Source organism: Callospermophilus lateralis, chromosome 20 (assembly GCF_048772815.1).
Source record: "Callospermophilus lateralis isolate mCalLat2 chromosome 20, mCalLat2.hap1, whole genome shotgun sequence".
NCBI classification, from domain to species: Eukaryota; Metazoa; Chordata; class Mammalia; order Rodentia; family Sciuridae; genus Callospermophilus; species Callospermophilus lateralis.
This window is the reverse complement of record NC_135324.1, coordinates 5,075,140-5,095,432: the sequence shown is the minus strand read 5'-3', so window position 1 is coordinate 5,095,432 and position 20,293 is coordinate 5,075,140. Positions and strand designations below refer to the sequence as shown.

The 20,293-nt window shown below is 43.0% G+C and overlaps 1 protein-coding gene across 5 annotated transcripts in view; it reads right to left on the bottom strand.

Moving 5' to 3' along the window:
* The window catches only part of Vgll4 (vestigial like family member 4), a 137,515-nt gene that overhangs the window by 57,343 nt on the left and 59,879 nt on the right, over positions 1 to 20,293 (bottom strand). The window contains exon 1 of one of the 5 annotated variants that reach the window (XM_076841146.1): positions 9,574 to 10,193. The exons of the other annotated variants lie outside the window; for them this stretch is intronic. Coding sequence (XP_076697261.1) covers positions 9,574 to 9,655 — 82 coding nt within the window. The 5' untranslated portion in view covers positions 9,656 to 10,193. Of the gene's footprint in view, positions 1 to 9,573; positions 10,194 to 20,293 lie in introns of those variants that run through there. 5 annotated transcript variants of the gene reach the window in all.

The window sequence follows — 20,293 nt, the reverse complement described above, 5'->3', positions numbered from 1 at the left end:
AATCCTCTATAAGACCAGAAAGAAATCAATCATCCTCTTGAATCTATCTATATTTTGAAGTATGAAAATAAAAGCAAGTACTTTTCAGTTCAGATGTAACTATTCTAAAACAACAAATCAGCTAAATAGACCATCACCTGTGAAAACGCCACTTTTCCTAACCTGCGATCGTCCTCTTTATCTCTCACTGTCTGTCTCCCTGCACAGCCAAGGCCCTTGCTGTCTGATTCATTCATGGCCATCTCCCCAGCCCGTGAAACAGAGCCTGGAACATAATGCATGTGAAGTAGTTTCCCATCAAAGATGAGCTCATTTAACAGATGGTCCAAAGTCAAGTAACTAGACAGCAAGATGAGCAGGGCAGCTTCATTCCCACCCAACCAGCCCACAGCCCATCTTTTTCTATAGAAACTGATCCGTCGTGACTTTTTCTTTCCCTCTCATTCATCTCCCTCCTGTTTTCCCCAAGAACATTCTAAGAGCTGAGAAACTCAATCGGGTCACCAAATATCTTGGGGCAAAACATACAATTTCACTTTATCTTTTTAATAAAAAGACACTGGAGTAGATTCATTCACGAGCAGACACCACTCACGAGGTGATGCTGAAAGACACAGGCCCTAGCCCCCCAGAGAGGACGGCAGGGCGGGCAGAGGCACGTGCAGAGTGAGGTACACAGTGTGCCCTTCACGCCACGAAGACAGCGCCTCCCCGCCAAGAGAAGGGGAGAGCAGCCCGGGCACTTCCTGAAAGAAGCCAAGAGAAAAGCAGGAGGAAGGCGGGGCTCCTTGGAAGGGAGCAGTTTGGAGCCAGCACCTGGACTCCAGGGTGTGGGTTGGGGAGTGGCGGAAGAGGCTATGGGACAACAGCACTCTGCTAATGGTCTAGAAGGAGACACCATTAGAGTCAGGGGTCAGTTACGAGGTTATTTCAGTAAGACAGAGAAAAATGAATGTAGACCCAACCCAGAGAAGCGCTCCTAAGACCTCTTGAACCTGTCCCATCCTCTGCTCCGAGGTGACCATTCTTGCCCAGAGCATCAGTCTCCATCCCAAATCAACATCTCCAGCAGCGGCCTCTCCTCTGAGCTCTAGAGCCCCACACCCAACTTCCCACACTGACCTCCTCTTTGAAAACTCCAAAGTTCCACCTCAACACATCAGAAACTAAACCCACGATCTCACCCCAGAACCTGGTCTGTTGCCTCTTTCTTGTCTCAGCAAATGGCGCCTCCATCCACCCACCTGCCCGAGCTGGGAACCCCACCAGAACCTGGGGGCCTCCAGCTCTTGCCTACGCCAAGGCAACAGGTTCACACTTGGTCCTCTTCTGCTGTCACCTCTGCTCTCTCCCGGTCTGTTCCTAAATGGTGATGTCGGTTGATTTGAGGTGTCTATCAGCCTGCCTCCCCCAGTGCAGCCCTCCCACCCACCAGGAGCTCCCCTGATAGGCGTGTGCTCCTGAGGCACCCACATCAAGGGCGGCAGGGATTTTAAGGATTTGGAAGGAATCCGCACCAAAAGATAAGACAGGATGGAGATAAGGACTCAAAGGCGCCTACTGAAACTGCCCTAGGCTATCATTAAGTGACCGGGTCCACAAAAATTTCAGTGGTGGTGCGGGAGCAGAAACCAGGTGACAGGGCACATACTGAAATATCATACTGCGGGCTGGGGCTGTAGCTCGGTGGGAGAGCGCTTGCCCAGCATGTGTGAGGCTCTGGGTTTGATCCTCAGCACACATATAAATAAATAAAGGTGTTGTGTCCATCTACTACTAAAAATTTAAAAACACACACACTGAGTCCCATTAATATGTACAACTAATACATGCTAACGAAAAAATTATCAATGAAAAAGAAATCAGGTGACAGCAGACTGACGAGAGAATGGTGAAAAGGAAGGTGGATGACCTGATGTTGTTCTTCCACTAACTTGAATGGCCAGGATGAGGCCACAGGCGGACAGGAACACAGGACAGGGGAAGGTTGGTTTGGAGTTTAAAGTCAGGAAAGACGAGTGTCTGGGCACATCATGAAGAGACAGAAGCAGAAGAAGGCGAAATCAAAAGAGCGAGCCCCCCTATGCGTGGGCCCATGCCTATAATCCCAGAGAACCCAGGAGGCTGAGGCAGGAGGATCCCCAGTGCAAGGCCAGCCTCTGTAACTTAGCAAGGCGCTCAGCAACTTATGGAGATCCTGCCTCAAAATAAAAGAGAAAAAGGGCTGGGGATGTGGCTCAGTGGTTAAATGCCCCTGGGTTCAATCCTGAGGAAGAGAGGGCAGGGCTGGGGAGGAAAGAGGGAGGGAAAGAAAGAGACCAACTTAGGCCAAAAAGTTTGGGACCTACAACACAAAGGGATACACTGGCTTTTCACAGAACCCGAGGAAATAAAAATAAAGATGAAATTCGATTCAGAAGAGTTTGTGGGTGGGAAAACAAGTTGATCTATGGTTCCCCTCCTTGTATCAACCCTCTTTTATTTAAGAAGCCTCTCATTAAGGGGGAAAAAAAAAAATGAAAACCTCCCATCCTCGTCTCCAGAAAGAGCATACAACTGCTCCCAATTATGGATTCAGCAAAGCAGTTCTAGAAATTCTGCACAGGTTTTATCCGAGAATGACTACTATTTTCCATCCCTCCACTCAACAGAACATGAAGCCTGGTACAGCTGTTATTTTGGATTCCTTAACAAGCGCCTCAAATCACTCGTGGGTGATTTTAAGTGTTTAGCAAGCAGGTCATAGCTTTTTAGCAAGAAAATAAAATCAGAGTTCCTTGTGAGGTCAGCCAAGAGTTTATCAGTCACTCGTCAGAAAAACAACGATTTAAAAGAACAAGGTCATGCACAGTAAAAGTGGGTAAAAAAGCAGCTGACGTCAAAATAAAATTTTAAAACAGTCCCTTGTCACTTGAATACTCCTGCCCCATAATGGAAGATGGGTTTCTTCTTAAAGGAGAGAAAATGTCCAGAAATTCGAACTCATCACTCCCTTAATTGTTATCAGGGAAGAAGTACGGACAGCGTCCAGCTGGATTATGGGTAGTGTAAACAACTGCAGACCTGCCCAGCCAAGCACATCTGCACAAAACCATTAAGTTCTGGAATCCATTCTATTAAAATCGAATCATTAGCCAAGAACAATTAACAGGCAACTATTTTCATGCAAAGCAAATATAAAATAAAAATCAAGAGCAAATACATAGGGATAAACCTTTTTCATTCATAATTTTTGAAGCTGCATAATGCAGACTGTGGTTCCAGATATCTGTTGCTCTCTTAACAGCCGTCTCTATACAATGTTAGGCATTGTTTCCACCCTGGAGCAATTTTGTATTCAAAAGTCCCTGCTTGAACATCCAAAGAAACCTGGCACAATCACAAAGATGACTTGTAACAAGTCTCAGCCTTAAGCAAATTGCTTATTAATGCAGAACTTAGAGTCGCTGTTCAGAACCTAATTAAGTCATGCATCTCCAGAAAAACTCTGCGCTCTCCAAAACAGTACAGAATTTTTCTAACACAATTTTCCATTCCAGAAAGGATGATGGGTGGACTTCCACAGGTGAACCAAGCACTAGCTGGGGGCGGAGGGGAGACCAAAGCATCATCAGCTCTATTAAATAAATAGTGGAGCAGCAGGTGGAGACTGTCGGACAGCTGGGGGGCCTGGGTAATTCTGGGGCTGAGATTCCCCATACTCTAAGCTGGTCTTGCATGGAAAAGACAACCTCTTGGGACTTTTCTATTACTTTAAAAGTTCTCAAAAAGACACAAAAGGGCTGGGGGCATGGTTCTGTGGTGGAGCATGTGCTGAGCATGTGTGTGAGATCCCTGGGTTCAATCCCCACTAACAAAAAAACAAAAATAAAGACACAAAAGATGACCTACAGGATCATTCCAATTATATAGGGCTCATAAAAAAGAAAAAAAATGACAAAACAAAGCTCATTTGTTTTTTGTTTAGGATCTCACACAGAGACAGGAAAGGTATAAAGGAAAGCAACTGACAATTTTGGGGTTGGGAAGGAATGTGATCAAGAAGAACCCTTGGAAGAGGCAGCCTGCTGTTTTTATGACCTGGTCGGATATAGGACATTGTTGATTTCTTATCTGTAACCTGTGCATGCCGTTCTACACATTTTTCTCTGTGTACCATATATTTCATAATATTTTGTAATTTTAAAAAATGCTGAGGGATCCATAGCCAAGCGTGGGCATCTCATAAATGTTTGAGAGAATGGATACTGGGTGACAAAGGGGGGAGTACTGTGTCTTCTCTGATCACTTGCTAAATACAACCCAGTTTGTTATGTTGACAAGTTCTTTGCAAGCAAAAGGGTGAAATGTTCAGAGTTTGAGAAGGTCATATAAAAAGCAACAAATTAAAGAGAACTTCAAGAATAGATATTCTGTTTTATCTAGGGTAAATAAACATTCTTTCAACCAGCAGTGGTGCCTATTGTTATGATTAAAACATATTCTCACACACAGTGCCCTCACACTAACACAACCTATAGAACTGGAAATTGTGGAAGAGAAGACAGCAAAGCAGACAGACAGGAGTCCTCATGGGATGTTCAGGAGGAAGAGAAAGAAGGGGCAAGCGCAAATGGAGGGGGTAAAACCATTTTTGAGTCCCACTTTTAAAAATAAGCATCAGAGTTAAGGTTTGGGGGGCCAGGGCTAACACATGCATTCTTTATACCAGTCAGGAGGGCCCTATTTTGTTCCACAAGCTTATATTGCTGAGCAAGTCCAAAAAATAATTACCACAAGCTCAGCACACAATACATAAACACCATTACACATAAATTGTCATTGAATAACATGTTAAATGCATCAAGATGAAACAGATAGAGCCAAAAACATCCCCTGGTAAGGCTTTTTTGTATATTTGTATACATGCAAAGTGCTAAATCTGGAACCAATTTCTTCAGGACAAAATCCAGTTTTCTGTAACCTTCGAAACTATGCTGAGAAGTTCTGAACCTCCTCCCAAGATAGCAGGGATCTCTTTATATCTTTAGGATTTTTTTTAATTTAAAAAAAAAAAAATCTCCCCAGGGACAAATCTAAGCATCCTAGGAAGAGGAGGTGGTGGAGACAAAGAGAAGGGAAGGTGGAAGGAAGAGGAATCTGCCTTCCCCACAGAGCCAAAGGCAGGCTCCAAGAGATAAACAGACCAGTGAAATGATCCTTCCAGAAGGGGCTGGAGGAACAGGGCGGGAGCTGGAGGAAGGGGGTGTGCTCACACCTTCCCAGCAAACTGTCATTAGAAGGAGCACAAACTGGCAAGATGCTCACAGAGGCCTTCCTGGGCTCACCTTACTTACTTACTTGAGCTCCCTCCCAGATTCCTATTCTGCTCCCCCCCACCCCCATTCCCGGTGAAACGCTGAAGTAAAATGAATTTGCACAGCAAAACACTTACAGATGTCCCCTGTGGAACACATCCCTCACCCACAGCTCAATACGCAGGGCGCAAACGGCTCTGCTCTGTGGCCTCTTCACCTTCCCAAGTTTCCTGATGCCTGTGGTGACACAAGTGACAATTGTCCTCTACAACAGTTCTAAAGCCCGAGGAACTCAAAATACCCAATTTATTCTTAACTTTCTCCCAATATAAATCACACCATTAAATTAAAAGGAGAGAACTCATCTACCAAATTACACACTAATGGCTCTTAACCCATAATTAAAGTATCACTCACAGCGGCTTCTGCAGCCACGCCAACCATGAGCACATTTATTAGGACCTGAGTTTTCTGCACCAAGTAATTATGTAAATGCAGCCGTCAGCCATCTTGAAAAAAGTTAAGGGTCCAACCTGCTCCCCATTGTTGGCTGGGGGGCTCACAGGGCACTGGCATCTGCACAGGGCTTCCTCCTCTCAAGCCTAAGTTTCAGAGCAGCAGGGAGAGCAAACTCCAGTGAGGCTGGTCACCTACCATCATCATGACCTTCTCCTCCCCGAGCATCCCAACAGCCTGGAACTTGGACCAACTACTGAGACCAGGTTCCACCATGTGCTGCAAACTGCACCGTGGAGGGTCCCTACGGATGCCCAGGCCAGAGCATGATCCCTAACGTCAAAAAGCTAAAAATTAAGGAGACAAAGCACACGATGACTTTGCACAGGCAGGAGGATATAAAAGAATCAGAACTCTCCAATCCTCTGGGCTCTAACCTCAATTGGATTCTTGCAATAAACTTTCTGAATAAACCTGAGCGGACAAGAAACTCTGGGCCTCAGTTTCCTTGATGAAAACAGGCGAAGGTGTTAGATGATGTCTGAGCCCCTGCATAGCTCTGGGGTAATTAGATAATTAGAGAATACAAGGCAGTCTATCATTAAGTGCTAAATTATACAGCAGCACCTACAGCCGCCATTGGAGAGCTGCACTGCTATTTAGTTCGTCCTGGAGGAGGGCATCATCCTAAACCACTTCCTGAAAGCCCAGGTGGGCACTGGGCCAGGGCCTAGGGATGAAGCATTCACCAAGACAGCACATCCTGCCCTCAAGAGGGTTCCAACCTTCTTCTGGAGTATTCTAAGGAGTTTAGAGGGGGAAATAAATGAGGACTGTTTGGCCTGTGATCCTCCTGTGAAGACAGAGCAAAACCGGGCTTCCCATGGAAATAATTGGAGCATTCAACAGGGTGGTGAAGGACGGACTGGTTAACTGTTGGGCATGGTAGTCATCAACCATGAGGTTTCCGACATGGGCATCAACACAAGCACAGCTCTGCTAATTTGCTTATCATTAGTGAAGGTAATTAGTGGGTTCCCAGAAGTCAGCCACACTTTGTCTCTTCCTACTCTTTGCATATCTGCTTCTCCTGCTACCCCACCAGTCTCCCTCCCCAAACCTCAGTTGAGGCTATTTGTTCTCCTTTGTTCTCTTTTCACATCTGCTTGCAGACTACTATGGTGAAAGGCAGGTGCCAGGGTGCAGTTACCAATCAGGGAGACCTTATCTCCACCATTTGGAATGGGTATGACTGGGGTGCGACTGAGTGGCAGAGCATGTGCTCAGGATGCATGAGGCAAGCCCTGGGCTCCATCCCCAGCACCCCTGCCCCCCAAAATCTAGACTGGGTTCTAAAGGGAGATCCAGGAAGACCTTGTATGCTACAGAATGAGTGCACAGAAGTTGCTAGAGAGTCAAGAAAGATGGCGAAGACAGAGTTTATTTTGTGGAGCAGAGTTGTCTGATGCCGCTAGGGAATATGATATAACTAACCTGGAAAATAAAAATAACCACCCACATCTTAATCTTTAAAGCTACAAGGTCAGAAAACGGATTTGCCCCTTACTCCTAAGAGATATGAACCTTGCTTGTCTGAGCCCTAAATGAAGTCCAATGTTGCCTACCGACTGCACGTTTCCTTTTCCAAATAGTTTCCCTGGAACGTTGGGGAACCGACTTGTTCAAAAGGAATATTCTCAGCATGCTGGACGGAAAAGCACAACAACTGTTCCAACTTTTCTTACCAAAAAAAAAAAAAAAAATCCCATGTCTGATGGATGCCCGTCTTGCAAACACCCTTTACGGCGCTGACCAGATGTGTGCACTGTTTACATCGAGAAACCTCCAGGACATAAACAACTCACTCCAAACACCACTCAAATTTTGCTGTGCTTTTCTTCATTTCCTGTGTATTTATTTTGGTGTTAAAATAATGTTAACTTTCATAATAAGGAAAATAGAAGCAGATGTGTAAACCAAACAGACCACAGCCTGGTATCCCCCATATCTGCCCAACTTTCAAAATCAAAGTTTCTGCCTTCCACATATCGAGGGAGATGGGAAGAAAACAAGCCACTTGCGAGTACGTGACATACCACGGGACCATAAATCAACCTGGAGGAGCTTTCCTTAAGCTCTTCCTCAGTGCACCAACCAGAGACAGGGGGGGGATAAAAAAAATCAATCTGGTCTCAATTTCCTAGGCATCGTTATATCCCTCTCTTAGGCTGATCATCATGTTCTGTTTTGTTTTTAAAATATCCTATTACTTGTTGACAACAACAACACAACTAAAATTGCCTTGAAAGTTTTAACTTCTTGTTCACTGGGGGAGAAAGTTCTTAAATAAAGGAACGACAATACATTGCCTCCACAGGAAATGAGCCCCATTATTTGCTTCTGCCTTTCATGAGTTCAGAAGCAAGAGGACACCGAGTGCAGCAGATTCAAAGAAAGCAACTCGGGAAGTGGCTGGAACTAGTAAAAATAGTAATAATAACAATTCCCTTGGAAAATCCTTTCTATATGAGATCCTTATCCACGGAGTTAAATAGAGGGATAAAAATGAATGAGGCGATTTCCCCCCTTGAAGGAGGATCAAGTTTTGAAACGATTAGGAAACAGACCTGTAATTTTTTTTTTTACATGAAAAACACAAGTCAGCCAGGTCCCCTCCCGAGATTTGTCGCTGTTGTTCCGTTTTGTTTTCAGGAGAAAATGTTTGGTTGGCTGCAGGAGAAAACATGGAAGCTGCCCCTGCTGAATCAGAAAGGAGCCGGCTCCCCAACACATATGTGGTGGTTTCAACAAAAAAGACTTCCTGCCAAGCCGAGGCCCCCCAGAGACTCCTCTCCGGCCTCTCAGACCCAAGCCATTGCTGCTTTTTCAAATCGCACGTAGAGTGGGTTCCAAAAGCTTGAGAAATCGCTTTTCCTCTTCTAACACCAGAGACAGGGGAAGCACTATGAGGCGGCAAGGAACAACCCACAGTGAGTGCGAGGTAACCCACAACGAGAATTTAGGAGGGGTTTGGTTGGTTTTTGTGTTGGGGTTTTTTAACTTTTTTTTTTTTCATTTAGCTTTCTGGCTGGTGTGTTGTGTAATCACTTCCACAAGGGGCCCAAGCGAGTGCCGAGGGGACATGCCTCAATGTCAGTGCTCTCTCTATCCCTGCAGTACAGGAAATGGGAAGTCAGACAAAGGGCCAGCCTGTGCTCCCTGACATGGGTGCCCTTCCAGTCCCCCAAACTGCAGAGAAAAATTCTCCACCGCTGGGGACAATCATGGCTCCTGGAAACAAAACCTCGCTGTAACTTTTTGAAACCCCTAGGACGCACCCCCCAAACCCTGCACATGAAAATGCAAAACTTCCCTGGAATACAAACAGCAATACTGTAGATGGTAGTTACGTTTAAAACTAAGTCGCAAGGCCCCTCCCCTTTCCTTTCCCCCCAAAACACCCAACAACTTTAACTTGTACTTGGGTCCTAGAAGTTCTTCCCCTAAAGAAAACACCGTGAGAAATACCAAATAAATAAATTAATTAAAATAAATCAAATGTAAAGCATTACTCTGTTGCAAGCCTACAGTAAAGTTGTAACCCTCTGCACCTCCCGGGCTCTGCTGGAACCCTCCCAACTAAGGCACAAACTCTGCATTGAAAGGGATCCTCATCAAGGCTGCCTCTCCAGCAATCCACAGTCCCAAGAAAAAAACAAAATGCTCAGAAGGCGATCGGAACCCCCAAAGGGAGGAACAGCCACGAGAAAAGCCCAAAGACAGGAATTTCCAGAATAGAATTCTAGCATAAAATGTCTACCTTCGTAGCACAGAATGCCGATATTGTTGTTCATCTTGTCCAAGTACTGGTAGTTCAACAGGTCCATCTTCATAAATAGCATTTATCGGGATAGCAAAGAAAACCAGCTCTTTGCTTTCGCCCCAAAACAGAAAGTTTCAAAATTCAGTTGTTGGTGAGTAGCTCCTGGCTCTCTGCTGAAACTTCACAAAGACAGAGGCCCGGCCTCAGATGATCAAAACAAAGTATGTAAAAGTTAAAAAAAAAAAAAAAAAAAAAATGCACACACACACACACAAAAACAAACAAAAATCAGTCACACAAAACCCTTCAAGGGTTTATTGGTAGACGGTCTATGGACTGTATCCTCGATTGAGCATTACAAAATGGTTTCGGAAGTCTTTAGTAATCTGTCTTCGAGATTAAAAAAGGAGTAAAAAAAAGGAAAACACGAAGCACATTTCCTAGGACAAAGCCCCACTCACTGGCTTCCCTCACAGCCTGCTGCAAGTTGACTGCGCTGACATGCTGGCTATGCCTGGTATGACTCGTATGTAAACCAGCTTCCTGCCCGGGCAGGGGGGCAGGGGGGCCAGGGGGCGCCGAGCATGCTCACTGCGCCCGGGCGCCTCGGATGTCAGGAGTTTCTGCACAGCATCAGGCTCCAAGTGCAGCGAGGGTTTGAAGGAAGCCGAGAGGGAGAGGGCGGGAGGCTGAACAGAGCGGGCAGCAGAGTGGCTCTTGACAGGAAGCAGCCCGGCCCCTGCAAGACTGTGGGAGGAGAAAGAAAACCCAGCAAGTTTCTTTTTCAGGAGCTGAGTGCAGGATTTTTAAAAAAAAAAAAAAAAACCCACTCCTCCATGGAAGCAAACTTGCGTGGAATTGAACTTTGGTAGAAATTCGCCAAGTGTTTTTGCTGGGCTGTCTTTCTATGTAAGGTTTCTTGGCTTCTGAGATTGTTTTTATCATGTCCACTGACAGGTCAGCGGTCCGTTTCCATTTCAGATGTTACAGAACATGTCACTTCTTTCATAATCCCAGTAAAGGACAAGGCACCTTTTCACTGCACAGGAAACCAAAGCTCAGAAGGATATAAATAACTGGCCCACAGCCCCAGAAAGAGCCCATAGAACTCCCTTCAGAGTTATTTTTTCACTAAAATAGTACAGTCTTGGCGGCGGGGAGAGACAGTGAAGGAGAGGCAGGTATAATGTTTAGGTAAACAAGAGTGAAATATCCAAAATCTAAACCCGATTGGAAATCATGGGGTGAGGGGTCATTTTCTTTGCACACAGCAGAGCCCTGTATTGGAGGTTAGCGGCATTAATGTCACAGTGTTCCTCCTCACTGAAAGGGCATGAGGCTGAATTTTCTGTCTCCCGTGCCTAGCACAGCCAAAGAGGTGCCCAAAAGCTACCTATCCAATGAGTGAATCATACGACCTTCAGAGTTTTCAGCACATGAATAGCAAGCACATCAACAAAAAAGGAAAAAAAAAAATATACAGTTTTTCCTGTCCTTGAAAACTGCAGCCAGCTTTTGGCCCCACAAACAAACTAAAACCTTACCCTAGGAAATGTTTCTATACTGATACTGTCGAATGCTATTTGGTGATTTAGAAAATACCAAGGGATATTCCCAACTGTAGAACAAGGTTCATACTGTTAAGATTTGAATAAATAATATCAAGGCACTATACATTTTAAAGAATCCATCAACTGTTGCACTTGGGATAATCGTTACAATTACTACAAGTTATTCCAATCAAATCTTTGCAGGCTTACATAGTAACCGAGTTCTGTTACCATCACTGATGCAAGAGTAGTTACTGCAGTGATAACAGGTGAAGTAAGCAATCGAGATTCCATAATCTCCGATTATGAATGTTACCCTAGATAGTCTAGATATTGCATAAACGAAATGGAAATATATATATTACACACACACACCAGCAAGCATTATGAAAATGCTTGACAATATTTGGTGGAGAGGGCTGGAAGAAAACCCTTTGTACCATTAACACACACAAGATTACTGTGCTTACTATCTTCAGGCATCTGATGCAATTTCAACTGATGGTTTTGCAGCACTATTTACGGTGCTATGATGCTTTATGTAAGTTCTCAGCCAGAAAATTTTATGTATCATTAGCATATCCCCTACAGGTGAAAGCAGACTGCACTTCAGGGTTAACAGAGAGCTTTTTAAAAAATCACAACACTAGGTGCACCCCAAACTAATCAGAGGGGGTGGGACCCAGAATCCACAGATTTTAAAGAGTGTCCCATGATTCTTGCGTGAAACTTCTTGTAAGCAACCATGAGGAGATCTGCTGTCTTCATTTGGAAAGGAAGGGAACAAAAAAACCCTGCCTTAAGATGTTTTATTCATTTATTTGAAGGAGTTTAAAAAAAATAGTGATTTAGGCACATGACTCAAACAATACAGTTGTAAGGATGTGAGTAAAATATTTAGCAACTTCCCTTTAATGACTCAACATCACTTATAGCAGTTCTCAGCTGATGGTTGACAATCATCTGCAGGGACGTTGTCCCACAGGCGTTCTTTGACTTGTGTCTAAAATCATCAATCATAAATCCTCAGCCTTCAGCCATGTCTTTCCCCCTCCTCTGGGATGCTAGCATGGTGCCACTCAAGTCTGGCCAAAGGGTTCAAGAGCTGGTACTAGCTCCCAGAGACAGACACAGAAACTGGAAATAAATACAAACTTTGATAGGAATTTCACAGGAATTTCTCTTAATCTTAAAAAAAAAAAAAAAAAAAAAAAAAAACTGAGGCCCAGTATTTGAGTGTGTACTTTTTCATCTTTCTAGTTGTTGAGTTTTGCTGCTTTTTACCAAGTGTAAACTTAAGCACTGGTATTCTGAAATGTTAAGAGCCCAAATGCTCCCACACCTGAAGCTTTTCGAGCACCAATGGTAAATTCCACACACGAAACCTTATTTAAAACACAAAATTATTTTAAAAGTGTATAAAAATTACCTTCAGGCTATGTGTATGAGTGCAGATATGAAACGGATGAATTCTGTGTTTAGATTTGGGTTCCCTGCCCAAGGTACCTTATTATGTATATAGAATACTCCAAGATGGGGGAGAGGGTGGATGGGAAATCCAAAACCTGCATCCGTGTCCCCAGGAGCCCTGGGGATGCTGGGTGTGCAGTTCAAAGGGAAAGCACTACCCCAGATGAATGCAAGCAAACCCCAGTTTCCATAGAGAAGCTCTGGCAGAGGATGTCCTGAGGCCACAGTCAACTGTGCACAACAATAAACACAGCTGGGGGGTCTTGTCCAGGCCTCTAACACCCCAGCTCCTCCCAACTTTCACCAGGTGCTTTGAACACCTTGAACAACCAGCAGTTACTCCACACAGCACAGTACTCTGCTTCTCAGTTCTATTTCCTCTCTCTCACCCAGCAAAGCTACCTGGGGACCTACTCCACACAGCCAATGCTCCTGCCCTGCCCTGTGAGGCCCCCCCGGCTGAGACCCCCCAATCCCAGCTCCTCCCTTCCTGCCTGGTGCTGTCCTTTCAGCCTAGTCTACACTTTCAGAGCCAGGACCATGCCTACTCCTCCCCTCCAAGGCCATCCAGCAACAACAAGACTTGGGAAGGAGGCAGCATTGGCTTCTTCCTCCCCCTGCAGATTGTACTGTTGGGGGGCGGGGGGGGGGGCCCTGGGTCCTTGCCACACAGCATCTAGATTCTGACTTTAGAATATGACTAACTCATCCATTAAGAAAACTCAAATACTGGAAAACATCATTTTAAAGGCTGCTATCTTCATAACTAGGGGTACCAAGAAGATAGTTTTTAAGTGAAACTGAAAATGCTCTCAATTTTACACACGCATACACACACACACACACACACACACACACACACACAGGAAGAGCTAGCTTTTTTATGAATATAAAAATATGGTTGGGGCTGGGTGTGTACGTCAGTGGTAAATGGTAAAGCACTTGCCTATTGTGCATGAGGCCCTAGGTTTGATCCCTAGCACCATTAAAAAAATAAATTGATCAATTAGATATTCAAAATGTAAAGCAAAGAACACCTCTGAGGAGTGATACAGGTTACACAACAGGGAGCACTGCACTGATACCGTCGCATTTAGGAATCAGAAATGAATATGGAAAAAGATTATAAACCAAAGGTTAATGGGAAAAGAGGCTCTGTGGAAAAGAACCCAAACAGGGGCTCACCTTACCCTGGGTACTACAAAAAAGTTCCAAATGTTCTAGAAAGCTTTAAATGCTTTAAGATTTTCACTGTAAAAATGAACAAAACTTCAATGATATGCTCAGATTGTCTGATTTGGAATAAGGAAACAAATTTTTTTTCAAAAAAAAAATACTGAAAAGTTTAAATATACAAACATTTTGCTTTTGTATATCTAAAAGCACCTAAACCAAATAGAGGCAAAATATGAAACATAAAAATGTATTTCTAACACATATTATGGCATATAAAGAACATTTTTAGAACATTTATGCATGGGCTAGGAATATGGCTCAGTGGTACAGCATTACCCTAGCATGCATAAAGTCCTGGATTGGACCCCCAGCACTACAAAAAAAAACAAAACAACAACAAAGAAGAAATGAAACAAAGAACATTTATCAATAGAAAGAAAAAAATTGATAGTTTCTTTTTTAATATTTATTTTTTAGGTGTAGGCGGACACAACACAATGCCTTTATTTTTATGTGGTGCTGAGGCTCGAACCGGGGTCCTGCCCGTGCTAGGCAAGGGCTCTACCGCTGAGCCACAATCCCAGCCCTTGATATAGTTTCTAAAGGAGCATATAATGAGACACACACACTCAAAAGATTTTTGGAAAATTATTCAAAAGAATTTTCCATCTGATGAAATAACAAAGACTCCAGTGAAATTTTTGTTTACCACTAATGACAGTGTAATCAGATAACAGCTTTCTATAAAGCAGTCAGGTATACACGCCCCACAATTTGTAGTGTGAAAAATGTTCACACCCCTTCCTTGCACTGGACTCCATTTCTGGAACCATCTAAAGAAAATAATTAGTCAAAAAGTTTCCAAATAAAGACAGCAGGAATATCATATCACTATTCCCCAGATCTTTCCCCTGCCCTTTTTTGAGATGGAATCTCACTATGTTGCCCAGGCTGGCCTCAAGCAATCCTCCTGCCTTAGCCTCCTGAGTAGCCAGAACTACCCCCACAGTACACGCAAAATTATGCCTGGTCAGCTTTTTTTTTTTTTTTCTTTTTTTCATTGTTTGAGATAGAACCCAGGGCTTTGAGCATGCCCCCAGATTCATACTGCTATTTATAGTAGTGAAAACTTATGAATGTGAAATCCTGTTAAGTCCAAAAATAAGAGAGTGCACTGAAACTGGTACATCAATGATGATATATTATGCAGCCATTGCAACTCTGTTAGAAACATGTAATAACATGAAAACTGCTGAACTACGTATGTGATAGTAGCAATAAATTTGATAACAGAAAATAAAATTGGATATTAAAACTAATATATACACTATATGCCAATTTTGCTTATATAAGTATATATGCATATGCAAAAATAAGTGTAAATTTAAAAGACTGAGAAGTACAGAAATATATTAACAGTGCTCACCTTTGGATGGTGGACAGTTTTTGTGTTGCATTTCTAATTTACTTATAAAGAGTACATTTCTTGGGACTGGGGCTGTAGCTCAGTGGTAGAACGCTCACCTAGCACATGTGAGGCCCTGGATTTGTTCCTCAGACTGCATAAAAATAAATAAAGGTTTTGTGTCCATCTACAACTAAAAAAAAATTTTTTTAAGTACATTTCTTATATAATGAAGAGGGGGGAGGTCTCCACTTTTTTTTTTTTTGAGAGAGAGAGAGAATTTTTTAATATTTATTTTTTAGTTTTCGGTGGACACAACATCTTTGTTTTACTTTTATGTGGTGCTGAGGTTAGAACCCAGCGCCCCGCACATGCCAGGCGAGCGCGTTACCACTTGAGCCACACCCCGAGCCCCACTCTCCACTTTTTTTGTTTTAAGAAAGCTGCACAATAAGAACATATCCCATGGTATCTCATGAACCCAGAAAGGACACCAAGAGCGCAGAAGGAAGGGGACTGGGAAGGAGAAAAGAGAAGAAGGGACAGGGAATGAAAGTGCCGGGGAATGAAATCTACCATACGAACGCATCACAATGGATCCTACATATGCAGTAATTAAAGTAATAACAGGAGGGGGATTAGTAGAGCAGGGCAGGCTGGGAGGGAGGAAAAGAGGGAGAGGAGAATGAGATGGATCAAATTATGTTATGTGTACGTTCAAATATAGCATGATGAATCCCATGATTATATGATTATGATGCATAAATTTAAAAAAATAGAAATTTTAAAAAGAAAAAAACATTCCCTTGGAAGACATAAATATGATGTCACCTTTCCCCTCCCTTTCTTTTCTTTAAGATGGGGTCTAACTACATAAGGAGTCCAAAGCAGCTGGAGCAGGTGTGTGCCTCCGTGCCTGGCTATGGTTATCTCCTTTGACTCGGGCTCAACAACCGAAGGTAATGAAAATCCAAACACTTACTCAGACCTCTGGGGGACGCAAAGATAATTAAGACAGAACTGTGAAGATATGTATGCACGTGGTCTTTGCCTTCTACTGTAACTAGTTACGTTATATATTAGTATCACTTGCCCAAAGGAGGCTATAGCTTCGGGAGACGAGGAAAACCAAGCTGCAGTTCTTAGTAACAACTCCCTCACAGTATACAGTAGGTGTTCCATTAAATGTGAATTATTGCTGCATCTGGGCATCTTTGTGGAATAATGATGGCAAGATGACAAGAGAAGAAAGCCCAGGCTAATTACTAAATTAAACTATTCTATTTGCTAGAAGCCGACTACCAGTTTGGAATAGATAACCAAACACACAAGCTACTAAATAAAAACAAGTCTGTCACAGTGGCACACACTTGTAATCCCAGTGCCTGTGGAGGCTGAGGCAGGAGGATCGCAAGTTAGAGATTCAGCAACTTAGTGAGACCCTGTCTCAAAATAAAAAAGAAAAAGGAGTGGGAATGTAGCTCCGTGGTAGAGCACCCCCTGGGTTCAATTCCCACTAAAATAAAATAATAAAACAAAAGCAAAACAATCAGAATCAGTCATGTATTGTATTTGTCTACTTGCAAAGGGAAGGGTTTAATGTTAAGTGTGACGATATCCAGTTATGAAGACACTGAAAAATATAAACCACCCAACTGAGCTACTGGGCTCATCCACTAGATCCAACAGCTCTCCCACCTCTTCCCAAGATTTTAAGTAAGTTACATAGCTAGTGCTTTTTTCCGGGGGTGAGGGTACCGGGAATTGAACTCAGAGGGGTGCTCAACCACTGAGCCACCTCCCCAGCCCTATTTTGTTTTTTATTTAGAGACAGAGTCTCACCAAGTTGCTTAGCACCTCACCCCCGCTGAGGCTTGAACTTGAGATCCTCCCATCTCAGCCTCCCATGCTGGGATCACAAGCATGCACCAGTGCGACCCACTTAGTTAGTGCTTTCATTTAAAGTCTTATTTTCCCCCTCTCCTTATATTTTCAATTAAAATCATCCTAACCTGATATGTGAATAATAAACAGGCCTTACCAAAAGAAGAAAATAAGTTTGAATACAGATTGATGTACCAGATGTGTAAAAAATGTCATGTTAAGGGCATCTTCAGAACCACTGCAACATGAACTGTGGTGATGATGTTTGTAAAAACATTGATCAAGCATTTTTTTTTTCTTTTCCCCCTCCTGCACTGCTGGGCAAGTGCTCTACCACCAAGTGACACCCCCAGCCTGGCACTTCCACTTTGAATCTCATTATCTTCATTATGGAGATAAGGTCACAAAAGATACTCAGAAAAGGGTTTTGTTTGCTTGTTTGGCTGTAGTGCTGGGGATCAGCCTGGGGTTTCTGAAGCTCACTAACCTAAGCTGCACACTCAGCCCCAGAAAATCGTTTAAATTGAAACCTTGCAGTGAGTGGTAAGAAACAAGGCTTAAGAAATCAAACTCACCTTTCTTTTAAACATAGTTTAAAATCACATTCTTGAAAGATCTGACTGCAAATCCCCTTCTCTAGGAAGGACAGTGTATTTGAGGTCTATTCTATACTGAATTCTGAAACAAGACCATGAGACATTTTATGTCCCCCTACCCCACCCAACCCCACCGGTCTATCTAAAGACTGCTCTGCACACGGTAAGTCTTCAACAATTTAGCTGGTGAATTAAAGGAAACACAAACCAATTTCAAATGCCTCTAGTATCAATGATGTAACCTGATCTATTATGTCCTATATGTTATCCCACTTTCTTCCAAAGAAAGAAACAACTATATACATCATGAAATATCGATTACTTCTCCACCCTGGAATTGCTCAGACTGAACCACAAGGACAAATATGCAGTGTTTTGTCAAATTTTTCACAAAAGCATATATTCAGCTATGTCCTAGGTTTGAGCATTCATAAAATGGCATGACTTCAACTCCTATTAAGTAGCACTAGATCATGTGCTATAAAGACTGGGATTTTTTTTTTAATTATTTTTTAGTTGTAGTTGAACACAATACCTTTATTTTATTTATTTTTATGTGGTGCTGAGGATCGAACCCAGGGCCTCACTCGTGCTAGACAAGCGCTCTACCGCTGAGCCACAACCCCCAGCCCCAAGACTGGGATTTTAACACAAATTTATGCACTTTCTGAAAACTTAAAATGGTTCTTTAAAGGAAAGATTTAAACTTTCAGTGCAACACCACCCTCTAGAGGCAGATTTTAAATTGCACAATTTTGAAAAGGCAAACTGCACAATTTGAGCCATTCTCACTGATGTGCATTACATTTCAAACACAAAAGCCTCTTATTCAATAAAAACATAAAAGCCTCTTATTCAGTAAAAATATAGTGTAACAAATTAACCCTTATTAAATTTTGCAAGACTTAAAAAAATGACAAAACCAATTCAATTGATATTAAATGACTGAATCAGAACTCTATTTAGATGAATTTCAGAGCTCAGTGGTAGAGTACTTGCCTAGCAAACACGAGTCCACGGGTTTAATCCCCAGCAATGGAAGACAAAAGAGATGAATTTAAGATATAATATTAGAAATCACAGTAGCAATGATTTTTAAATAAATCAGTGGAATTGAATGACATTAATATCTCCAGAAAAAAAAAATCTCTTGCAAAACACTGTAACTTCTAATTTTACAACATTGCTTTTATACATTTAACAACAGAAATATTTTCCTGCAACCAAAAGATGATTCTTGTAGTGATTATCATTTCCACAATTCAGTGTCACTAAATTCCAAAGAAAATTTTCCAGTATAATATCATTCTGATATTCTGGCAAATGATAATTATCCATAGATGTGATCCTTCAAGATAGACTATAAATGGAGCTGGGGTTGTGGCTTGGTGGTAGAGTGCTTGCCTCACATGTGAGGCACTAGGTTCGATTCTCAGCATTGAATATAAATAAATGAATAAAATAAAGGTCCATCAACAACTAAAAAAAAAAAAAAAAACATTGACTAAAACTAAGCTGGACATGGTGGTGCACACCTCTAATCCCAGCAATTCAGGATGCTGAGGCAGAAGGATCCAGAGTTCAAGGCCAGCATCCGCAATATAGGGAGGCCCTAAGTAACTTAGACCCTGTCTCAAAAAGAGCTGGTGATGTGACTTGGGTTCAATTCCCAGTACAAAAAAAAAAAAAAAAAAAGACTGGATTGAACTCAGGGACACTTGACCACTGAGCCACACCCCCTATTTTTTATTATTTAGAGACAGCGTCTCCCTGGAGTTGCTTAGCGCCTCCCTTTTGCTGAGGTTGGCTTCCAACTCATAATCCTCCTACCTTGAATTCTGGGATCACAGGCATTTGCCACCTGCCTGGTAGAAAATGTCTTAAATATCTAACATTGGAAGAGCTAAGGTCACCGCTAGTCCCAGTGTGTGACCCATTCAACAGCTTCACTGAACAACTCAATTTGCTTAAATACATTTGTAGGACTTTTCTATTTCCAGAACCACCCAAGAGGCTTCCTAAGCTACTGAGGGAGGTCCAGTCCCCATATCTGCAGCATGACTTAGCAAATCTGCCTCAGGGCCCAGTGGGACCCAGACAGGTGAACTTTGAATGCACACCAGGGAAATAACTACGCGCGCGCGTGCGTGTGTGTGTATATGTGTGTGTGTGTGAGAGAGAGAGAGAGAGAGAGAGAGAGAGAGTGTGTGTGAGAGAGAGACAGAGACAGAGAGACAGAGACAGAGAGAGTGTGTGTGTGAGAGAGAGAGAGAGAGACAGACAGAGAGAGACAGAGAGTGTGTGTGTGTGAGAGAGAGACAGAGACAGAGAGAGAGACAGTGTGTGTGTGTGAGAGAGAGAGAGACAGAGAGTGTGTGTGTGAGAGAGAGACAGAGAGAGAGAGTGTGTGTGTGTATGTGTGTGTGAGAGAGAGAGAGAGACAGAGAGAGAGAGAGAGAGAGTGTGTGTGTGTGTGTGTGTGTGTGTGAGAGAGAGAGAGAGAGTGTGTGTGTGTGTGTAGTTTGAAAAGAGTTCCTCCAGTCATTTTCATAAGCCCCTGTCCCACTGGGGCGGGGGTGGGGGGGTGGGGGGGTGACTCAGGGAAGGATCCCGAGCTGGATTTGGCAGAGCCGGCT